The sequence below is a fragment of the Amphiprion ocellaris genome, chromosome 11 (genome assembly GCF_022539595.1).
Source record: "Amphiprion ocellaris isolate individual 3 ecotype Okinawa chromosome 11, ASM2253959v1, whole genome shotgun sequence".
Taxonomy (NCBI): domain Eukaryota; kingdom Metazoa; phylum Chordata; class Actinopteri; family Pomacentridae; genus Amphiprion; species Amphiprion ocellaris.
The window spans coordinates 24,945,412-24,961,344 of NC_072776.1; the positions used below are offsets into that span (position 1 = coordinate 24,945,412).

The 15,933-nt window shown below is 42.3% G+C and overlaps 1 protein-coding gene across 3 annotated transcripts in view; it reads left to right on the forward strand.

Annotated features, from left to right (window-relative positions):
• Positions 1-15,933, forward strand: part of slc37a1 (solute carrier family 37 member 1) — a 65,244-nt gene that overhangs the window by 20,035 nt on the left and 29,276 nt on the right. For all 3 annotated transcript variants that reach the window (XR_008603187.1, XM_055015043.1, XM_055015044.1), the window contains exons 3-8: positions 6,238-6,319; positions 8,432-8,558; positions 8,916-8,994; positions 9,784-9,919; positions 10,355-10,431; positions 11,712-11,878. Coding sequence is in view for 2 of the 3 variants with exons in the window: in XM_055015043.1 (XP_054871018.1) it covers positions 6,238-6,319; positions 8,432-8,558; positions 8,916-8,994; positions 9,784-9,919; positions 10,355-10,431; positions 11,712-11,878 (668 nt within the window). In the remaining variant the exon portion in view is untranslated. The remainder of the gene's footprint in view (positions 1-6,237; positions 6,320-8,431; positions 8,559-8,915; positions 8,995-9,783; positions 9,920-10,354; positions 10,432-11,711; positions 11,879-15,933) is intronic.

The window sequence follows — 15,933 nt, forward strand, 5'->3', positions numbered from 1 at the left end:
GATAAAACGTCAGTCATTATGAGCACATTTTCTTTCCCATCCTGTGAAGGTTCGAGTAAAGTAAAATCAATTGCCAGCACTTCGTTGGGTCTGGATGCTAGCAGATGGCCCATAGCTACCCTGGTTTGGGGCATAGCAGCTTTAGCGAGAGTACAGCGCTCACAACGCTGACCCCATTCTTTGATGTCCTTGTGCATTAACGGCCAATAACATCTCTGCCTCACCAAATCTGTAGTTCTCTCCAGGCCTTGATGTCCATGCCCATGATGGAGCTGTTGAAGTACCTCCTCTTGCAGACTGGCAGGTAAGACCAGCTGGTATAGCTCCTCTCCTCCATCAGACCTCTGCGTCTGGCGATACAGCATTCCATTCATCTCCTGTATCCTGTCCCACTGTCGACAAAGCTCCAGCACCTGAGGAGAGAGGTTAGCTCTGTCGGCCCGGTCTGGGCGCTTCTGATTACGCCAAAATGTCAGAAATGTCCCGATTACTGGGTCCTCCTGTTGTAGGGCCATTAACTCAGCGGCTGAGTGGGAGGGATAGGCAGAGATAGCAGCTTGGCTTACTTGATGGGCAGCAGTGGGCAGCACAGGGCTCCATAGTGCTGGTGGAAGAGCGGTGCCAGGTAAGTATTGGTTTAGAGTCTCTGATGTTGGCAACCTTGACAGAGCGTCAGCATTTGTATTTGCTCTGCCAGACCTATAGCGGATGGTAAAATCAAAGGAAGCCAATTGAGCTGCCCACCGCTGTTCAGTTGCCCCCAGTTTTGCCGTTTCCAAATGACTCAGCGGGTTATTATCTGTCCAAACTGTGCATTTTTGGCCGAGGAGATAGTCCCGAAATTTCTCAGTTATTGCCCATTTTAAGGCTAAAAACTCCAATTTCATAGAGCTATAATTTGACATGTTTTTCTCAGTTGGTTTAAGGCCCCGACTGGCATAGGCTATTGGCCGCACTTTACCCTCCTGCTCTTGTGAGAGCACAGCTCCAAGTCCATTAAAACTAGCGTCAATTTCCAAAATAAATGGCAAGGAGAAATTTGCATAAGCTAGTACAGGTGAACTAACCAGTTTTTCCTTTAGGTCATTGAAGCTCATTTCATTCTTCTGTCCTACTGTCGGCCAAAAGTTGGGTTTTAGACCACCTTTGAGCCCTCTGCACCTCCGACACCAGCTGATGAAGGGGAGCAGCCACCTTTGCAAAGCCCTGGACGAAGCGCCAATAGTAGCTGGCAAAACCTAGAAAAGACCTCATTTCTGTTGTGGTGTTAGGACGAGGCCAGCCAGCTACTGCCGCTATTTTGTCAGGGTCTGTAGACACTCCGTCAGCAGAGATTACATGGCCCAAGTACTTTACTTCCTTTTTGAAAAATTCACACTTTGAAAGTTTCACCTTGAGGCCTTCCTGTTGCAGCCGACTCAGGACAGAATCCAGGCGGTGGAGGTGGTCATCTATGGAAGAGGAATAAACAACAACATCATCAAGGTATAAAAGCAAAGATTGGCAGTGCTGGGCTCCAAACATTCTCTCCATTAGCCTTTGGAAAGTGCTAGGTGCATTACATAGGCCGAATGGCATCCTGTTAAATTCGAATAAACCAAACGGTGTGCAAAAGGCAGTTTCCATTTTGTCGGTCTCGGCCACAGGGACTTGATTATAGCCGCTTGCGAGGTCGATGGTGGAGAACCATTTTGCGCCGGACAATGCATCGAGTGACTCCTCAATCCTGGGCAATGGAAAGGCATCTCTGCGTGTTTTGCTGTTGAGTTGTCTGTAATCAACACAGAGGTGTATGGTGCCATCTTTCTTTTTAACAATCACAATAGGAGAGGCATAGGGGCTGTTACTCACCCGGATCACCTGATTGTCTAGCAGCTGATGCATGTGAGTCTTCACTGCCTCATACTCAGAGGGGGGTATTCGCCTAAACCTCTGTCTGACAGGTGCATCATCAATTAAGGGGATCTCATGTGTAATGAGGTTGGTGCGGCCCAAATCACTATCACTAGTGGCAAACACTGAACTGTACTGCCTGAATAAGCACCTAACCTTGTCCTGCTCATTAGGAGGTAAAGTGGACAGGTCTAGGGCCTCCAAGGGGTTTAACTGAGTACTTTGTGTGTGGGCCTGAGAGGAAACTGTGGCGCTCACCTGCTCTGTAGCGGACCCAAACACCTCTGTGACACCCTCTGGCAGACTCACTATGTCCGCTGGACTCAACATCCCTACAGCAGTGCGTGGAGGGAGCATGGCATCCCTAGTGCCAACATTCAAAACTGGCATGTAAGCTGTGCCTCTGTGCATGGTGACCATGGCGGGGGTTATGAGTACACCTGCTGGAATAGAACGCATGACAGTTAATGGTTCAAAAAGGCCTGATTCTGAAGGACCTACCCTGCCCTGAGGACATGTAGTTGGAACAATTTTAACTGTGCCTGCAGGAATACACACTGGCCTCCGGCCTCTTTTTCTCACCATGCCTGGTTTGGGGCTGTCTCCCTCTACCTGTGCGTGCTGACATTGCTGAAATGCATGTAACCAGGGGGAAAAAGTTTCAGTCACAAAAGGGAGTTCAAAAAGTGAGGGGCCATGCTGTTGAAAAAGCTCATAACATTCACGGATCACATTCATACCCAATATGCCTGGGACCTTAGGTTGGGGCAAATCACTGGGGGGATCTCGCACCACCAGAACACCACGCCCTGGAACCACCTTGCCTAGCACTTCTACATCTACCTCTAAATAGCCGACATAAGGAATGTCAACACCATTAGCTGCATGGAGTTCTATCCAATGACATGAGGTTAGCTTCTCTTTGAAGTGACTTGCAAAAAAACCTTCAGTGATTGTGGTTACCATGGACCCTGTGTCAAGAAGACATTTTAGTTCCACCCCACCCAGACTCACTGTTACCGTGGGACATGTTCCTATGAGCTTTGAAACAGCTTGGTTACTACTCACTCTGGGGTCAGATGAGCCAGTGTCATCCCCTTCTGCAGTGTGGCTCTGCAAAACAGAAGGAATTAGTTTTCCGCCGGCTGACTGGCTGACATGGCCTGCCTTTGTGAAGGAAAGGACTGCCCTGAGCTCTGACTATACTGTGGCTGGCGACAGTTTCGGGCAATATGACCAGGCCGCCGGCACTGCCTGCAAATAAGGGGGCCACCTCTGTTAAAATTAGGGGGTCTATTTTGTAGCTGCAACATATTTTGAGTCAAATTTATTTGCTCCTGTTGTTTAACCAACAGTTCTTTAATCTCAGCTAAACCATCCTGAGGCGTATTTGGAAAGCCCCCACTCCCTCTAGCCTGAGAACACTTAACTGCACAGTAAGAAGGAACAGAGTGACTGCGCCCCCTAGTCTCCGAAGGTTGGCCCTCTTGCTCCCACCTTATTGCCTCATGCCTCTAAATTCTACTGCACCATTAATATTACAACATTTAAAAGCGCACGTCTCTGTTACAAAGATCCTGCCAACAACGCCACGTTTGTGACCTGAGGTACTTAAGAATAAACTGGCAAAAAGTATTTTAAAAACCCATAAAAGAACCACCAGCTTAATATAAGACACACAGGTAAGTATTGTAAAAACAAGGCAGAGACATGACTTAAAAATGTGTAATAAAATTTATTTAAAATATTAAGATGGAGCAGCAATCAAAATGTAATGTTAAAATTAATTTATTAGCTAAATACGATTTATTCCAGGTAATTATAAAAATGGCCAAATACAGAATAAAATACAATTAAAATCTTGCAGACCCTGGGCGTAAACAGAACCTGAAAAAAAGGGATATTAACATTAACAAAAGACCGACAAGGATGGTTGAGAAGGAATCGCCTCACCGCAAACAAAACAAAGTGCTACCAACACACACACGCCAAACAACAAAGACCCCAAGTGAATAAACAAAAATACAGGCTAATTCCCTCCCAAGCTACCCCGGGGAACTAAACTCACTAAACCAAAAGCTAAACACCCCAGGGACCTCAATAAAATAAAACACGGTGCAGAGAAATTAGGGTTAAAAACAAACCAAATTAAAGTAATTGATTTGAATCAATCAAAACCAACTGAAATTCTAAAACCCTAAAACACTTTAAAGCACTCTAAAACAGTAGCAGGCTAAAATCTGTGGATTAAAAGAGACAGATGTCAGAACCGATTGTAAATAGTACTAAAAAACAAACAATTAAAACTTCCATCTCACCGTGTAGATTAAAACCACATATCCAGGGGGATAAAAGCTGCCACCGGAGTATCTCTGCACTAAAACCGTTAAAACACCATTTAAAACCAGACTTAAAAAGCATAAAATGAGGGAGAGCTAAAAACACCTACCTGCCTCCAGCCAGCCCTAGTCGAGACTGACTGAAGGCAGCGGGAGCTATTTAAAGGCCACTTCCGGAAACAAGGGGGAAGTGATGCTACCCTATGTCTTGAGTGAGTGGGGACCCCTACTGGCTGCTACATTATCCTAGCAGAACTCTTCAGTCTTAGACTGCAGGCTTACTTGTTCCTAGAATCTAAAAAAGTAGAATGGGAGGCAGAGCCTTCAGTTATCAGGCGCCTCTCCTGTGCAACCAGCTCCCAGTTTGGGTTTGGGAGACAGACACCCTCTCTATTTTTAAGACAAGGCTTAAAACCTTCCTTTTTGACAAAGCTTACAGTTAGGGCTGACTGGGAGACCCTGAGGGTGTCAGTTGGTGTCTTCATTGCACAACTGACTTCCCCTTTGTCCCTTAGTTCTGCCCCTAGTTATGCTGCTATAGGCCTAGGCTGCTGGGGGACCTCTCTTGATGCACTGAGCCCTTCTCTAGCTACCCTTATATTTAATATATATATCGGTACTGCATTACACTCACTCTGTTTCTCCCTGTGTCCTCTCTCCGAGTGTCCCTGTTCCCAGAGCTGGATGCTTCAGATCTGTGGTTGTTCTCCCACCAACTGGCCTAGTCTCCATCTGTGGGATGCTACTGCTGACTCTCCTCCAGCCCACTGCTTCCAGCTTCCCATTTCCACCAATCTACTCTGCATTGCCCTTACTATACTTGATATGCTCATCTACAAATTTTTGAATTTTACCACCAGCTATATATGTAGTATATTTAATGCCAGAGCCGTACACCATAGCAGTAAACTATTATCAGTTTCCATGTCAGTTGTACTTTGCATGTATCATCTGTCTTATCATGCATGTATCAAATTGTGTGTTTTATGTTCTTTGCCCCCCGTCCCCCTCTACCGCTCCACCCCTCTACCTCTACCCCTCTACCTCTACCTCTCTACCTCTACCTCTCTACCTCTCTACCTCTTCTGTCCCTCTCAACCCGCCCGGCCAGCAGGCAGATGGATCCCCCCACATAAAGAGCCGGGTTCTACTCAAGGTTTTTTCCCTGTTAAAAGGGTGTTTTCCTTGCCACTGTTGCCTTTGGGCTCGCTCTGGGGGTCAGGCATATGGGTTCTGTAAAGCGTCTTGAGACAATTTGACTGTAATTGGCGCTATAGAAATAAATTGAATTGAATATATCTGGCACAGTCGGATGACTCTCCAACACTGACATAACACTATAGAGATTGGTCCAGCTATGCAAGATTAACAGGGAACTGAAGGGAGACATTCTCCAGAGTTATGTTCATTTTTGTAAAATTCGTCATTAGATGTAATACAGAATGCTATAATTAAAAAAGAATCAAAGCTGGGTTTTATTAATGTATGGAGTAACTTGAACCACACAAGCAAAGACTTCACACACATGCCTTTCACCACGATACTCAATATACTCAAGGATAGATTATTTGTCATATACACAAGGACAGATACAGGACAAAAATGTGACACAGGAGTAAATGATCTGCCCAACCATAGTCTAGTATACAACAGAAGTAGGCACATCCCTGTGCAATGTCACTTAAATGTCAAAAAAATTCACAATTCATTAACCTTACAGTAATGAGATTACATCCGAATTGAGCTGTATTAAGTTTCATGTCAAATTCAAAACTAGATTTAGATTCCCTATGTTCCTACTGCCCCACAGTAGGACACACACACACACATATATATATATATATTTGAAATAATCTCAAGGAATAATTTTAAAAAACATAGTAGAGCATTACAATGGATTGCCTATGAATGAAACTGATAATGTTATTTATTTCAGAGGTAATGTTTGGATTTGTTCATTACATTCTTGGTTTTCACTGCTACCTTTTGTGTGTTCTCCCTGCAGGTACAAAGCTCTCACCTTCATCCTCACCTTCCTGCTCTACACCAGTTTCCATCTCTCCAGGAAACCTATTAGCATTGTTAAGGTAAGAAATACTCCTACAGAAATTTGTAGATGTCATTCATAATATAACTTTTGTCTGCACTGCAACTAACCCACCCACACTGCAGGCTAAAACCCAGAATCAACTGCTGTTCACTGCAGCTTGCCACTGTTAATAAGATATTGTGTGTTCACGTATTAAACATGGTTAAAGTGAGGATGAAAACAATAATACACTTTGATGATGTAAAGTGGAGCCAAGCCATGTAGAGATTTAACAGTGACCAGCAGAATCTTGAACTGAATGCTCTGACAATTTACAGTGGGAGTAATCCTGCAATTCGGTCAGGACGGGGGTTATGTGTTCGGTGAATCGAGTCTTTTTGGGTAGTCTTGTGTTTGAGTTTTAAATCAGCTATACCAGAGATTTGACATGGTGGTTAAAGTTGAGGTTATGATCAAAAATTACTTCCAAGTTTCTGACAGAGTGTGGTATGTTGGTTGATAGAGATCCAAATTAGGGGGTGATATTGCAGGAAATGTGGCAAGGAATAATAATCAGGACTTTAGTTTTAGCTGTGTTGTGAGAAATTAGCAGCCATCTAGTCACTGTTTGTGCTAAGGCAGTATTGCAGGGAATGTACTCAAAATTTTCCAGGTATATAACTGGTAGTGATCAGTTTAGCAGGGTTTGGACACAGGGGTTGACTGACGAAGAATGCGACCCAGGGCAACAGACATAAACCGAATAGAACAGGTCCAAGGACATGGCGCTAACTGACCCCACTGGACATGAAGGGCATGAAGAAGAAAAATTGTCAACTGTAACTTTGAAGACTCTCTTAAGTATAATGAAAACCAGTTTAGAGCAATTCTACTGTGGCCACCCCAGTTACTAAGTCAGTGGAGGAGTGTTGAATGCCACACTCAGGTTCAGCAGAATGAGATTGCCAGAGTCTGCATTTATCAGGATGTTGTTTGGTACTCTGAGTTTGGCTGTTTCTGATTTGTAATTCTCTCCAGAGCCATTCTGGAATTAGACAAATAATTTGTTTTCTTCAATTATTGTTAAAACTATAAAATGTGCTTAGCAACTACTTCATTGACTATTTTTGAGATCAAAGACAGGGTTCCAGACTAACTTTTTCAGTAGTTGCACTGTTTCAACCAACATCCTCAGTTGGTTGTGCCTCCCATCTGGGTTTGGGCATAATACCTCACTAGCTGAATATTTGCTTATCGATAGACTTAGCAGTGTTACCTAAACGCCTCACATTGCAAGCTGTGGTAGATGCTGCTACGTGGCTGCAGTGTGCTAAGTCAGTTGTGTGAGCAAAAATAACTTAAAAAATTGTTAAATAAAGTGTTCTTAAGTCAGATTTGTCTAAGATGAAACCGAGTGATTTTCTGTTTTCTATGAGCAGAGAAAACAGTGCACGAGGCAGGAGCAGACTGACAGAGCAACAGAAGAAATCACAGTTATACTTTTCACTGCTGTAGCTACCGCAGTAGCCTATTCTGGTTAGAGCGACAACAAAAGAGCTAAATGGTCATCATTCATTCTCACATATACAACCACTTGAAATTTTAACTCGCACACTCTCAAAAAGTGCTTGTATATGCGACCTTTGTGGTTGCTATCTGGAAGCCTGAAAAGCAATTTTATATAGTAGTTCTGAGCAAGTGTTGGCTTTGAATTGAGTTTCTTTAGGTGAGTCTGAATATGGGCTTGTTTAAAATAGTCCTGGACATGGCCAAATACTAGAGATGCATTTGCAATGGTAAGAACGCAGGGGGTGATTACTGCAAAAACCTTTTAGGGGTGTGTAGCCCTGCTCAAGTGGAGAGACGACACATACTGTTTTAAATTAAAGGAACCACATACAGTTACAAATTCAGTGGTCATAGCTAAAAACCAATGGAAGAAAAAAAATTAGAAATGCATTAATAAAACACCACTAGGTGTAGATGACTGATAAATGATAAAGCAGCAGACATAAGTTTGAAAATTGTCTGTGCTCTTTGGTTACTGAACTCTTTGTGTACATTGGCAAACACTATACTGTGTGATTACTATAAAACACACATTATAGAGGGTGTGGGGTTGCAAGATTTGAATAGCTAACTGAGTGATGAACTGGTTTTGTATTGACAGAGTGAGCTTCATAAGAACTGCTCATCCTTCAGTGAACTAGCCACCATTGCCTCCAGCAACAGCCGTAACCAGCAGCCCTCCCTGCCATCTCTCCATACAGACATAGACTGCAGCTGGAAGCCTTTTGGTTTGTATCTGCTTAACTTTAGACATTTTAGGGGTTTGTGTGGTTCATAGATGAAGTTTGCACCAAAGCAACATGATGCCATGTTCTTCTGTTGTATAACGGTTAATACCACACAGATGTTATAGATGTTAGCATTATTTAAATAATATGAAAATACTAAAACTGATATGAACTATACAGCTGATTACATTTTTTAAAATTAATGTGAAAAACATAACAGTACATTGCTACATTTACAGCTTTTTAATTAGCACCGATTAGGTAAGAACCTGGCAGAATAAACCCTAATAAACACAGCTGCAGAGGAGCTACCCCTGATGCAATGTCTAGTTTAACAATTATTCTCAATATTCTCAGATAAAAGCAACTACAAACAGTTGCTGGGAGCTATGGACTACTCCTTTCTGTGTGCCTATGCCGTGGGAATGTACCTCAGGTGAGTTGGCAGGTTTAAGAAGATAGTTTCATTATCATTAGCACTGTAATTGATACACTGCAGCATGACTCAATGATTAAAATGTAGCAAAACATATAAATGTAAAAAAAACTTAAATACTACTAGCTAAAAAAGAAGGTGATTCACGATGTCATTTGTGCTGATTAAATTCAAACAAGTCCAATTTTGATATTCAAGTCCAGTAAAACCCTAACTGAGCACTTGATTATTATTATTATTGTTTTCTACAGTTTTTGTATCTATTGCATAGAAAATTCCATCACACCTCCAATACTTGTGATCATCAGTTCTTATACAAAATAATTGATTATGTAAATCTAGATATTAATGTGATTTTTTTATTTTTATTTTTATGATTTTTGCATTTTGGCTATTATGACTGTTGGATAGTATGAGTGCCAATGCTGTCGAGAAAGGAGGAGGAACAAAAAAAATAGCGCTCTGACAGATGTCCAGATGAAATGCTTCAAAATGTCAGTGGCAGAAATTTGTTTAATATTGCAGAACAGGATCATCACGAATAACTTGTACAGTACTTTAACTTAGAGCCAGTTGGGTCATTACATATAATTTCATCAAGTGGTCCCCACCTGACCTTCACAATAATCCCTCAACAGGTTTTTGAGACACTACTAAGTAAGTGACATAGAAACCTAATCTCTTTAGTGAAGAGTATACAAAGTTTGCATCTAACAAAATATTTTATACATCTCTGTTCATTAGAGTAAGATGTGGTTAATTTAATGTCATCATTGTGTGTCCATGTAGTGGCATCATTGGGGAGCGCCTGCCCATTCGGCTGTACCTAACAGTAGGCATGCTGACCAGTGGACTTTTTACCTGTCTGTTTGGACTGGGTTACTTCTACAACATCCACAGTTTGGGCTTCTATATATTTGTCCAGGTGAGATGAAGGATGATGCTTTTCAAGAATTAAATAATTTATCCACCTTTTGCCAGAAGTGTTGAAACAAATCCTGTAAGGAACATTGAGTCAACTAGTTTTAACACTGTAATGTAAACAGAGCCTGCAGGTACACACATTGTATACACACCAAACTGACTTGCCCAGGTTCGTTTGCTATTTGCAAAATTTTGGGCTTTAGACTTTAGTCAGCTGGCTACTGTGTAACTGCTGGCGCTAGTAGGATAAAATGTCCTGCTCAAAGAAACCCTTTAAACAGATATAGCATTGAAGATGCACACAGATACATGGGGACAGGTTTAGGTACACAGTGTATTAACATGACACCTACAATGTGTGCACAGGAAGTGGCAAAATATATGGTTAAATACCAAGTAGTACTGTGAAATGATTCAGTTTTCTGTAATGTTTCAGGTAGCCAATGGCTTAGTCCAGACTACTGGCTGGCCCAGTGTAGTGACCTGCATTGGCAACTGGTTTGGAAAGGGAAGGTAAGGTCTAATGATTCCTGACTGTAGTAAACTTACTGCCATCTAGCAGCAGTCTTGAAAAATTATAGTGAACAGAACAGACAGTGTGTCAGGTAGCTAGATTTGCCATTGCACCAGAAAGTTAAACTTATTAGATAACATTATAAAGTGCAATACATTTAGATTTTTAGTCCAAATGGAATTATGAATAAAATGCATGACATTTCTGCTAATCTCTACACATCTGCTCTGTAAATCACTTGTCAAATCTTCTCTATACCTAAAAGAGGAAAATTTGTAATTTATATTGTGTTTTTTGATTTCATAGTTTTCTAGGCTCTTAACCAGTGAGAATGGAGTTAATTTCAGTATGGGTCAATAATTCAACTCAGTTCAGTTTATTTTTGTTTATGTAGCAACAATTCACAACGTGTGTCATCTCATAGCACTGAACAGATTAAGGTAAAGACCTTACAAATTTAAACAGAGAACTCGGAAATCAAAAGTTCTGTTTGAATTCCCTTTGAGTAAGCCGTTGTCAACAGTAAGGAACCCAAAAGAAAACTTTCATGGGGAGGAAAAAAAAATACCAGGGTCAGGGAAGGTGGGTATCTGCCTCAACTGATACAAAATTGTATACAGTAGCTTGAATTATCAGTGTTACTGTTACAGTCAGGAGGAAAACACAAGCTATCATCTGGTGCTGAGAGACAGTTGGTCAGGATGGTAATGAGTCAGCCAAGAATCACCAAAAAGCAGGTCTGCAATGAATTAGAAGCTGCTGGAACAAATGTGTCAGTCTCCACAGGCAAGCATGTTTTATACCACTGTTTTCCATCACCATAACTAGAGGCTGCCATGCAAGAAGGAAGCCCTTCTTCTAGAAGCAGCTAAAAGCTTATCTGAAGTTTGCTGCTTATCGGATAGCAATGGCCATAGTCAGCAAGTCTTCAGGTTGTCCATTTATACCTTTCACTTTTTCAAAGTGTTTTAAATTTGATAGTCAAGGTCACCGTTATCTCACTGATGTTTTTGGGTATTACTCAGAAGTTTATATGCTAACCTTGCCAAAAATTCACAAAAATGTAAGACAGGATAAGATGTTGAAGAGATGACATTTTGTACCTTAAAGTCAAAGATAAACTTCTCTGTGACATCATAATGTTCTGCAAAATCACTTTTCTGGCCATTACTTAACCGATAGCAGAAGCCTTGTATGGACTTGGCCAGGAAGTAGGAGCAGTAATTACTAACACTCTGACTGTTCTGTGTTGCTGAAATTCTGTTGACCTATCTGTCAGGCGTGGACTCATCATGGGGCTTTGGAACTCCCATACCTCAGTTGGAAACATCTTGGGCTCTCTGATCGCAGGCTACTGGGTCTCCTCCAACTGGGGCCTGTCCTTCATTGTACCGGGGCTCATTATTGCAGTCATGGGTGTCATCTGCTTTCTCTTCCTCATTGAGCGTAAGTAATTACACCAGAAGAGGCTGAAAGCATTATGCTTTTGGGTTATTTGTATGTCTGTTCATTGATCTATTTGTTTGTTTGTTAAATTCTTGTAAAAGTGATTCTTTAATGTCTGGAGGGAATTACTTCAGTTTTGGCACAAGTTTTTATGGAGAATCTAGGATGAATTGGTTACATTTGGGGGTCAAACGATAGCGTGTCCATGACACAAAACACAATTTTGTACACATACACTACCGGTCAAAAATTTTAGAACGCCCTAATTTTTCCATTTTTTTATTAAAATTCAAGTAGTTGAAGTCCAATGAATAGCTTGAAATGATACAAAGGTAAGTGGTGGCAAGGTTACCCAAAACTGAAAAATAATGTGCATTTCAGAATTATACTAAAGGCCTTTTTCAGGGAACAAGAAATGCGTTAACAACTTAAAGCTGTTCTGCAGCAATGGAGTTTGATCAAGCCTTGAAAGTTGGTGCTACCAAATCCTACAGATGTATAGCAATATAACTTCCGGTGCAAGCAGAGCTGTGTAATGTTTTGTTTAGTTTAGCTTTCAGTTTCTAGTTTCTAGTTATTAGCCTCACTCGCATAACCCTGATGCTATTTTTCCAATATATATCCAATGGATGCGTTTCGAGACGTGACAGCACCAAGGAGCAGCAATTTCTTTACTTTTTCGAGGGACAAGCTGCTCATGCTCTGTAACGGTGGTGGAGCTGACGAGATGATCCCTATCCCGAAGGAGCTAAGGCGAAAGTACCATGGCTGTAGAGCCGGCACAATGGAGAAGGTTAGGCTAAAGGCTAAGCGCTGTAGGTGCAAGCCCTCCGTTCCATCTATTATGATGGGAAATGTGAGCTCGCTGGTCAACAAGACAGACGAACTGGCGGCTGTGGTGAAGAACGTGAGGATCTATCGGGAGGCAACGTTATGTGATTCAAGGAGACCTGGCTGACCAGCATAAACACGAGTGCAATGGTGGAACTACCCGGATTTGCTACGATGTCACGGTCCGCCACTCCCTGTCACCATCGAGAACAGACCACGACGCAAAGAAGACCGGCGTTCAAGATTAACTGGTGTTCCGATCAAGTGATGATACCAGCGTTTCTGAGACAGATGTTTCGTAGGCGTGGCTTTTCAGGACCCCTTACCCACTGACAAGGCAATAAACAATGGGACAACTTTGTAAAATGAGAGTTCTGCTGTTCTATAAATTTTGGTCTTGACAAAATAACTGGAAATAAGAGACTTTCTCATTTTAAAAGCCATGCGCTGTCGGGCTACATGAAAAAAAAGCTACGTCAACACGGTTGGGACCAGTGGAGCTGCGATCACTGTTTACTGTTAAAACCTGTTAAAGCAGCAGACAGGAGACCAGGACACGGTGTGCACATTATTTAACAAGAAGTTCACCAAACCGTGTGATAACAGAATGCCGAAGTGTTGCAGTATAACATCAATATATTGATACAGTATTGGCAGGTTTAGATCACATTGTAGCTACACTGTCTTATTTAAATACACAAACATCAAAATTCTACCAAAACAGTCCAACAGTATTTAACGTATTGAATTTGAAATGCCGCAGTTTAGCAAAATTCACAGGACATTTATGTTCAAACCAGCAGCAGAATTTTGTTGTCATACTACTCTAAACTGACATGTCATTGAGAAAAGACAGCTATTCCTCTAGGTAAAACACATGTACTGGGGTTCTCTAATAGCTCAGCTGGTCGAGCGGGTGATCTATAGACAGGAACGTGAACCCATTGCGGTGGCCTGGGTTCAACACCAGGTCACGGCTTTTTGCTTTTAGGTTTTCTTCCTATTTTTGTCTGTCTCTCTGTTAACCTGTCAACTAAAGCCAATAAAAAGGACAAAATAATAGCTAAAAAAGAGAGAAACATTTATTCAGGCATCAGTACAGTCACCTATGCTATGTATTGCCGTTGTAACAGCTGCCTCGCTCACTGAATATCACCAGTTAATTGGAACACCAGTTAATCGGAACACCAGTTAATCTTGAACACCGGCAAGCAGAGAGGCGAGAGAGTCGTGACTCAGTCTCCGACCATATTACATGGCCAGAGAATTCTCAGATGCCATTGTTGTGTGTTAACATCTCGGCCACTGCGAAGTCTTCCTCCGTGTGTGAGGCGATACACACAACTTTTGCGGGACTGCAGACTCAACATCCGGGTGCTTTCTACGTGATCTCTGGTGACTTCAGTCACATCATGCTTAAAGACACACTTACTAGTTTCTCTCAGTGTGTGGACTGCTTCACCAGAAATAACAGGACTATCGACTTATATGTCAACGTAATGGATGTGTACAGTGCATCACCTCTCCCCCCTCTGGGCAGGTCTGTCTAAAGCCACAGTATTCCCCACGGATGCTGAAAGTACCTGCCGCCACCCACACCTTCAGGGGCTTCTGATGCTCTCAGGGGCTGCTTCAAATGCACTGACTGGAGTGTGCTACTGGAGGCACATGAGGATGATGTGGAGGGTATGACACACTGTGTCACAGACTACAGGACATTCTGCACTGCTACCACAGCAACAAGCCCTGGATAACCAGCAATGTTAAGGCACTCCCCAACCAGAAAAGAGGGCCTTCAAGGGATGGTAACCAAGACAAGCTGAAGCGCACACAGGAACAGCTACGACACCAGATGAAGGTGGCCAAAGAGGATTACAGGAAGAAGTTGGAGAGAAGGCTGCGCCAAAACAACGTGTGGGAGGTCTGGAGTGGGATGAAGACAACGTCTGGCTACCTACGCACGCCTCCACCACCACCGCCACCACTGCCACCACTCTATGGTTATGTTAGCTGAACGACGTTCTCTGAACAAGCTGCTGTGCATCATAGATAACCCCAATCATTCCCTATACAACACTTTGGATGGACAGAGGACCATGTTCAGTGGCAGGCTACGATCGCTGCAATGCTCCACAGACAGACTAAGGAAGTCCTTTGTCCCTAGATGCATCCAGCTCTTCAAGTCGTCCCGGTAGGGATGGTGAACTTGGACTTCGTTTAGCAGATTGTTCTATCTTTTATATTATATTTTATATTGCTTATACTTCTAATGTTTCATCATTTCATCACTGTACCTTATTGTATATTTTTTGTAGTGTAATACACTGCTGGATACCTAAATTTCCTTTGGGATTAATAGAGTATACTTTGATTTGATTTTTGAGGTGTCCCAACTTTTCTTGATTACTTACACCCCCTCCATCTGCATAAAAGTGGTGTTGAAGCACACTGTTGCACCATACTCTTGAGGGCATTATCTAAATAGTATTGTACTGCAGAAAGTAGTGTGTTGCTATAAAAATGGCAAGTCAATGTGTCATTGAGTATAGTTTTCTTCACCATCGAAAGGCACTCAGAAACTGGGAGAAACTCTTGACAGGAAGATGTCTGAAAGATCCAAAGCCACAACAGAATCAGAAAACAAGTTTCTGAGAGTCAACAGCTTGCGTTCCGAGACAACAGCTTCAAGCGCAGCCTAATAATGGTTGTAGTAAGCAAATTTCAGTTTCAACTGTGAAGAGAAGACTTGGAGCAGCAGGTTTGACAGGTGTAGTTGCAGCAAGAAAGCCATTGCTAAGACATCAATAAAAAAAAGAGCTTTGCCTGGGCCATGAAACACCGCCAATGGACTACTGAAGACTGGAAGAAAGTATTATGAACTGATGAATCAATATTTGAAATCTTTGGTTCATCATGAAGGATTTTTTTACGCCGTTGAGTAGGCAAAAGGATGGTTCCTCAGTGTGTGTGACAATTGTCCAACATGGAGGAAGAAACATGATGGTCTGGGGCTGTTTTGCTGGATCCAGGGTTGGTGACTTGTACAGAGTGAGAGGTACTCTGAACCAAAACGGCTACCACAGCATTCTGCAGCACCATGCAGTACCCTCTGCCCCTAGTTGGTCAGGGGTTCATCCTGTAACAAGATAATGACCCAAAACATAAGTCCAAGTTATGCCAGAACTACCTTAGGAAAAAAAAACAAGATGGTAAGCTTTAAACCA